The sequence below is a fragment of the Anabas testudineus genome, chromosome 17 (assembly GCF_900324465.2).
Source record: "Anabas testudineus chromosome 17, fAnaTes1.2, whole genome shotgun sequence".
Lineage (NCBI taxonomy): Eukaryota > Metazoa > Chordata > Actinopteri > Anabantiformes > Anabantidae > Anabas > Anabas testudineus.
The window spans coordinates 12,588,590-12,596,304 of NC_046626.1; the positions used below are offsets into that span (position 1 = coordinate 12,588,590).

Sequence of the window (7,715 nt, forward strand, 5' to 3'; positions counted from 1 at the left end):
GTGCTGATGTCTCTCACATATATTTTGCATCAGATAATATACAAGAATTTGAAAATTACGAATGAGACACAAATATGCCGATTTTAAATGAACATTTAATGAATTATAAGAATGTTTAATTCTATATAAAAAAGATTTCAAAAACACAAATGGCTTCACTCTGTACCGTCCCTTAATTTGATATAATTAACACTTTTTACATGCTTTTATCACATGTACAGCAACAACTCAGGTGCAAAGTCTTATTTCACCTGGGCTCCCCCTGTTCTCCTGCCTCCATGTGGAGGAGTTGAGCCCCGCCCCCAGGTCACAGGGAGAAGATGTTGCAGCATAAACACCAGAACTGTATTTGCAGATCCGCTAATCTCACTCGCTGCTCTTTTCAAGTGCTAATGAAATGTGTCCCGGTGAGTCATTCGCACTGGTGCACCCAAATAAATTTTCACATTCATACGTGGTGATTTTCAGTCACATGTACACGTGAAATGCTCCCAGCTTAGGCTGCTGATGTGTTTGCAGACATATTAGTATTCAATTAGAAATGTCAATGATCTGCTAAATTAATCAACAGACACGTCGATCATATTTCACTAAACAACAGAGGTATATAAACTTCTGCAGTGTTCCAGAGATTGTCATCTTTGGTCAATAATACAAAGGTCACATTAGTTATTTACTGTCTATCATGCAGCCTCAAATTTGGCTTTTTAACTGATGAATGATCAGCTCCATAGGTCAGAGCAACATAATGTAGAGGTGCCATGCCTTTGTGGCCTCCCTGGTGAGGGGTTAGGACCTCTTGGGATGGTGTTCCATTCATCTATAGTTCACCAGGAAACCCCCACAACACTCATTCCCAATCTGAGAGCAGGAAAAAAAGGTTCAGTAGTATTGCCGAGCACTTGGCCCAGTTTACGGGAGAGGGTCGAGCAGGGTCATGTCTCACCAAACACTGGGGCCCCTTAAACACATCTGAGTGGCCCCAGCTGTACCCGGGGCCATCAGAATCTTAACAGAGTGCAGAGAACCAGAACAACATAAAATGGGTTCAGTCAGTGCAAAATTTAGGATTTCACAAATACAATGTTATTCTTGCCAAAATGGCTCGACTTAAACAAACCCAGCAATGAGAAGTGATTATAACTAATCATAGATTACTTAAAAACCAAAATATATTTAGTCCAACAGGGCTTTCCGGTTCAAGTTCTCAATTCGGACATTGACTTTAACATTAATAAACTAGTCGACTATAAATCCCTTCCCCCAACTCAACTCTGGAGCCAGTTCACTGGACTCCCTTGACATGCTCACATTTAAAGCACATGGACCAAAGCTAAAGCAGACTATAAACATACTTCTTTTTCATCACCAGAACTTGTATAACTGTCAAAAAAAAAAAGAAAGAAAAAACAAACAAGCAAAACACAGGGCTGAGGGGTGGAGATAGAAAAATGAAAGCAGAATTAGATAGTAGGTAGGGAAGGAAGAACAGCAGCATAAGAGAGTGTATTAAGCTCAATTAGGCTTTTGGGCTTTTCATTAACCCAGTTTTTAGGGAGGGAAACCTCTGCTGAATAATGCTCAGACTGACTCACTTTGCAACCCTGCTTCACAGGCCTCATCTGAAAGAAACTGCACGATGTGTGTCAGCTCTCCAGAATTCCATTAGACACCCAGGGGTAAAACACCGGCAGACACGGCCTACCTGAAATTGAATGCTATTTAGAAGAAACAAGATAAGATGAACAACTGCCCAATTACTTTAAGACTTAAGACTTCTGTAATAAATAACCATGGTTGTTTATCTTTACTCTCAGGCCAGAGCAAATATTGCTACCTTAAAGGCAAGGTCATATGGGCCCCCAAGAGGTTGAACTTTCTAACCTGGTTTTACATCAGCATACAGTGAGCATAACCTCCCTTTAATGGATCACTGGAGAGTTCTCACAGACATAATTGTCCTTCCTGGCTTTTCTCTGAGCTATTCTGCCAAGCACCTTTGAAGAAATACATTTCAGCAAATCTATTGTAAATCAATGAGATATCATTTAGCTATCTAACAGGGACGTGATTGAATCTTACAATCCAACAGCTATATTAACTTATTTGCTCCAGCTGCCATTATCAAATCCACAAGATGTCTTTAAATTTGCATATACAGCGTCGCCTGTTTACATGTCAACTGTCGCCATTTCCAGGCCTTTCAGGTCACAGGATGCGTATTCTCGTAATCAATAGCACAGAAGAGACTGAAATTACATGGAACAAAGATATCTAACAGCTCGCTCTCAATACATCTGATGCATATTTGGGGTCAAAGGCAATACAATATGAGCATCGGAGTCATATTACTGAGACCTTAGACAGTATACTGATGGCATTACACGGATACTCCGGCAGATCTTATTTCATATGTGCTATCTACCCCATCAGATGATATTTCTTGAGCAGACATTTATGCATACTGGAATTGGCTGACCAGGTTATTTAGAAAATTACCTGAACAACATTCACTCACTGCTGTTCCATTCATTACTTAAGGGCACAATTGATAAAGTTAATGAAATGCAAGGGCACATAAAGCATTGGTCAGCTTAAGAAGCATCAATTTGACAAAAGACAAAAAAACAGGTCAGAAACAATTTTCCAAAGCAGCATGGTGAAAGCAAGGTTGAAAAACTTTGCGCAAACTCTTCCCACTGTGGGGCCTTTGTCTTTCAAAACATGCCACAGGAGCTTTTCATTAGAGAAAGCAGTTTCATTAACACCATCCCACGCTGCTGAGCTCTGCTGCATTACAATGACACAGGAGTGCCCCTCTGTGTCAAGGAAATCTCCACAGAGCAACAACTCACTGGGGGAGGGGAAGCGAGAGAAAAGAGGAGAGGAGGGGGGGAGTAGTGTGGAGGGCAAACAAAAGGGAACCTGATTACCCCTGGTCACGGCTCATCCACAAGCCAACAGAGGGAAATCCATCACCTGCAGGATCAAACAGAAACTTGTGCACAAGGTAAAGCCCAGTGAAAGCTGTACCCACCCATCTAAGCACCCTCTTCCCTTTCTCCTTTCTTCTCCCTTCATTGCCACCTCCTCGCCACCTCTCTGAGTCACACCAACGGCAGTGTGCTAGTTTTAGGCGCACAGTGTGAAATCCAACACAAGTGAGAATGCGTCGTGGTCCAAATGACCTCCAGGCTCCAACCTCTCTAATAGTACACTGTTGATATATTACAATTTCTATTACCGTCTGTAGGCCTGCATACCATTTCACGGTAGCTGCATCCTCATTTTGCAAATATTAAACTCCAAAGAAGGAGTATTGGTCATGCCTGCTGCAATGTAATGGACTACAGCAAAAATAATAGTTATTTTTTTGCACACTGTATGCAGCAGGTTATATAAAAACATACTGCTACTCCTGGTGTAACAAACATTTTAAAAGATACTTAAATTGCTGTTATAACTGCCATTGCGTTGGAGAAATTGCTGTAAGATTCTAGCAGGAGCATTTTAGGTTGTAAGTGTTAAAAGCTGCAGAATCATTTGCTGCTTATGGTTAAAATCAGTATCGAGGGTGTGTTAAATTAGGACAATCAACAAAGTTTTACTACTTGTAATGATAAAAATAGCATAAATCATATTCTTCTCACAAAAATAAAAAATTTAGGAAACAGTTTAGCCTCAAGCTGCTTATGTTTTTATCTGCTTTAAAAAGACAAAACACAGCGTAAGCAACAAGGACAGGAGCTACATAAAGTTGAACCGCATTTGAACTCGTTTACAAGGGGAAACTACATGGCTTGCAGTACCGCACAGCAACACTGAAGCTAATTGTTTAAATATGTCCGACTTGCTCTAAGCCTGCCTGAAATGTAACACATGGAGGAGAGCACACACACGACTGATGCGCATACCAACACATGCACACAATCGAACACACACACACACACACACACACACACAAGAAGCATCCACAACGCTAGGTGGAACAGTACTAGCAGTATTTCACACTCACCATTGAAAAGGAGCTGTCCTTCCTCTGTGGTATCTGGCAATTCAGCCTTGTATACATCTTCAGTGAAGCCCGGCCTGCATGGTGGGGTGCCCCTGCCCTCTGCTGCAATCTGTGATGGGGGGGGGGGGCAAAAATGAGTCATAAATCAAGCTTCAAAAATGCACTTTGTTGCCTCTAAAAACCCTCTTGGTCACGTTCCGACATCCCCGCAGTTGTACAAAAGCATCTGTTGTTTTTATAGCAGGGACCGCAATTAGGATAATGAGGCCAAAAGGGTTAAGCATTAGCCAAAAAGCATGGCTAGGCAAGAACAAGCTTCATTTGTCCCCCTGGAGGGGCCCAGACACAGGGTAGGGTTATAACCAGCATTCTCACTTCAGCACCCCCCCCCCCCCTTATCAACACACTACTGTGGACAAACACTCCACTTTGAAGTACAGGAACAAGGGAATAAAGAGTAAATGCGAACGATGCACTGTTGTGGGAATAAACATTTATGTGGCCGCACGGCTGAATAAACAAGAAATAAAGTCAGCTGATGCCTAAAGAAACTGTAAAGATGTGACTGTGATGGATACAGACAATTTCTTTCTCCTCCTTTGTCAAAGTAAAACTATGCTTATAGTGTCAACTTGAAAGATTTGGGAAATAATGGGGGAAAATCTGTGAATCACTGGAGCTTGCTTTTTCCTTAAAGTGCAAATGGGAGAAATCACAGAGCACAAGCGGAGACCATGCTCTGGTGTCCAGGCATGTCCCACTACTCCATCACACAGGCTCGGCATTGAGTCAGCTCCCAGGAACAGAGGCCTGGCCCCGTTTCTTTGCATGCGCTCTCAAAAGAATGTAAAACGAGAGGAGCCCTGCTGAAAAAGAGCATTGTGGGTATCCGTGCCACTTGCCATTCTTAATCAGAGGAATTTAAATGGAAAACGACTTGCAGAAAAGAGAGGGGGGGGAGCAGAGCAGGAATTTTAGCACGTTGGTTGGTGCGCAGACGCCAGTCCTTTGTAGGAGCTACTTCTGGTGGTCAAACTATATCTTTTAGCTGTGTTCTCAACAAAAGGAGGAGAAAAGTAGCCTCAGAGTATAAATAAATATAATAAATAAATAAATCAATTCCACATTACAGCGACAGGTTGACTCCTTAGGGATGGACGCTCATAATGATCCCACTGGTTCGTGCAGGACTGTCCAACCTGCACCACCACTTTAATTCACAGCAGGCTACTTGTCATTGTTGCTTCTAACGGTATTTACGGGAAAAGGCAATTAAGTCGCCGGTGGGGGGGGGGGGGGGGGCATGGAAACGCTGCAGCAATCTACATAAATATTAAAGCTAAACTAAATATAACCAAGTGAGAACTGGGTTGACGTGGGCCTGACTCACCTAACTTCAAGACAATAAAATATTCAGCCACATGAAGTCTCAAACAAAGATATCGCCGTTATCGTTTCTAATTCCTCACGAATGAGACAAATTAATTAAATGTGCGTAGCTTCCGTGCGCGCACCATTAAAATGCCCGTTAACTAGTAGTTCTAGCCGGTGCTGGACCCACTTTACGGTTCATTTATGGTGCGTTTTTTTTTTTTTGTTATATATACAATTGTTGGCTGGAGAACAGCTCGACCGGGCTCCTAACTCAACCAACAGCCGGCACCGGTACGAGGTGGAGCCGACGCGTAAAAGTGTCCGGCGCAACTCTCGCTCGCTCGAAACCGGCTCCGAACATAAACGTTACCTGCAGTCCAGCCAAGACCGCCAGCACAAGCAGTCCGCCGCCCTCGTGTAGTGAGTACATTGGTGCGCTCGCCACTGCTTAATCTCCCCCTCCTTCGGTATCCGAGTACAAAAAAAAAAAAGAAAGAAATAGAAATAGAAAAATTAAAAATTAAAAAAAAAAAAAAACCCCGCAATATCCCTTTGACTGGAGAACGTCCCTGTACGTCAAAAAGCAGGAGCTGGTGGTGGAGGCAGCAGCAGCAGCAGCAGCATGTAGCAGCCTCGATCACTGTGTGCCTGCTCGGAGCACTGCCTGGTACTGAGGCTGCTGCGCCCTCCCATCCAGTGCTGCGCGAAAACAAAAAGGAGCCCCGGCCACTAGTCGTCTATAAACCGCCCATCTCTCTGTCTCTCCCTACTGGTGACACACACAACTTCAGTGATGGGACAAGAGGGGGGGGTAGGGGTGCTCCTGTGAACTATCATCCCATATGACACAGCAGCCACATAGTAATTGTGTTCATGTGTGTGTGTGGTGTCATCATGCGTTATGGCAAACATGTGCTATTGTTATATGTACATATTATTATTATTATTTCTTGTCTTGTCTTCTTTCTCGTCTCTGTCTTTGCAGCATGTGCCTGTATTATATCCTTATTTAATTTGGATGCTGTTCGCATCTCTTGACACCTCAAATAAATGCAAAAACTGCTGATGAGGCTTTAGTATCCTGATTGAAGCTGCTCTATAGTTTCCATCAGCATATTACTGTCCCCAAAAATAGGCTACTGCTGAGCTGTATTTCCAATCAAAAGGAAATGGTTTCCACAGCTACAGTAGGCCTACTTCCTCCTTCTCAAAGGAAACTGCTTATTATGTGCAGCAGTTTTCAGCGTCTGAGGTCACCATTTATTTGCTTTACGTCTGGTTCCACTCAGTCCTGCATATTTAAATGATACACACACGAGACCAACAAAGAAATACAAAGTCTGACAAATAAAAAGAAGACATTTGAACAATTTATCAGTCACTAACGCGGACATTCCTGTACCATACATGGCAGTGGAGTTTTTTTTTTTTCCAGATCATAAAATACTTGGCTACATGACTAACTTTATTGCTTTTCATTTAAATTCCATGGTTATTAGCTCCAGCCTCCTCTGAGAGAGATGCTTGTTGAATGTCACAGGCATCAGCAATTCAGGAGTCAGTCAGTCAGTTGTCTCTCAGCCTGCATAAAGAGCAGCCCGGACTCTATTGATCATTAGCTGGGATATTTTGATAGCATCGCCCCTTAGATAATTGCTGTTTACTGCACATTTGCTCTTAAGGATTATTAATTGTCAATACATGGACTAAACCTCTCTGTATGTGAGTGTGTCTTCCCTCTTCTCCCAAATACGCACAGACACACACAGTCTCCCTTATGCTTGTCTAATAAGCTCATTGTTTGGCAAATGACTTGATCACTAAGGAATTTTGAATTTTGCATTCTATTCATTTATCTTTACTTAAGCCTGGGATTAATAACCAAAGCTCTTTTCATGTTCCACTAAAATATGCAATGAATAATTCCCTTACATTATCTTCTCATGTGATACAGCCTGATGAAGGTTAAATTACCTCAGTTGTGCTGCTGACACCTAATTAACTATCAAGAGATGGCTCCATGGAATAGTTAATAGATTGCATCTGTGACACAGAGATACCCCAGTATGGTGAGACAGGGGGGAAAAAAAATCATATTCCATCTCCAAATAATAAACAAGGGCTTACTTTTGGTTCACCTCCTCCTGGGCAATCTGTTGTTTTCCAAGTTATTGGCGTTTTGAGGTGCAGGTGAGTTTGTGATGAGAGAGATGTTGCTTCCCTCCCCCTACAAATCAGACCATCCACTCCCGAGAGTGTGTTGTAATCCTAAACAAACAGCAAGCACTATCACATCCTTCTTCCAGTCAGCACACATTCACAGGAG

General features: G+C 42.6%; 1 protein-coding gene across 1 annotated transcript in view; it reads right to left on the minus strand.

Moving 5' to 3' along the window:
• The window catches only part of LOC113171932 (cadherin-2-like), a 63,204-nt gene extending 57,198 nt beyond the window's left edge, over positions 1 to 6,006 (minus strand). The window contains exons 1-2 of the mRNA XM_026374670.1: positions 5,760 to 6,006; positions 4,016 to 4,124 (exon numbers count right to left, since the gene is read on the minus strand). Of these exons, the coding sequence (XP_026230455.1) occupies positions 4,016 to 4,124; positions 5,760 to 5,819 (169 nt within the window). The 5' untranslated portion in view covers positions 5,820 to 6,006. The remainder of the gene's footprint in view (positions 1 to 4,015; positions 4,125 to 5,759) is intronic.
• Positions 6,007 to 7,715: the final 1,709 nt, after the last annotated feature.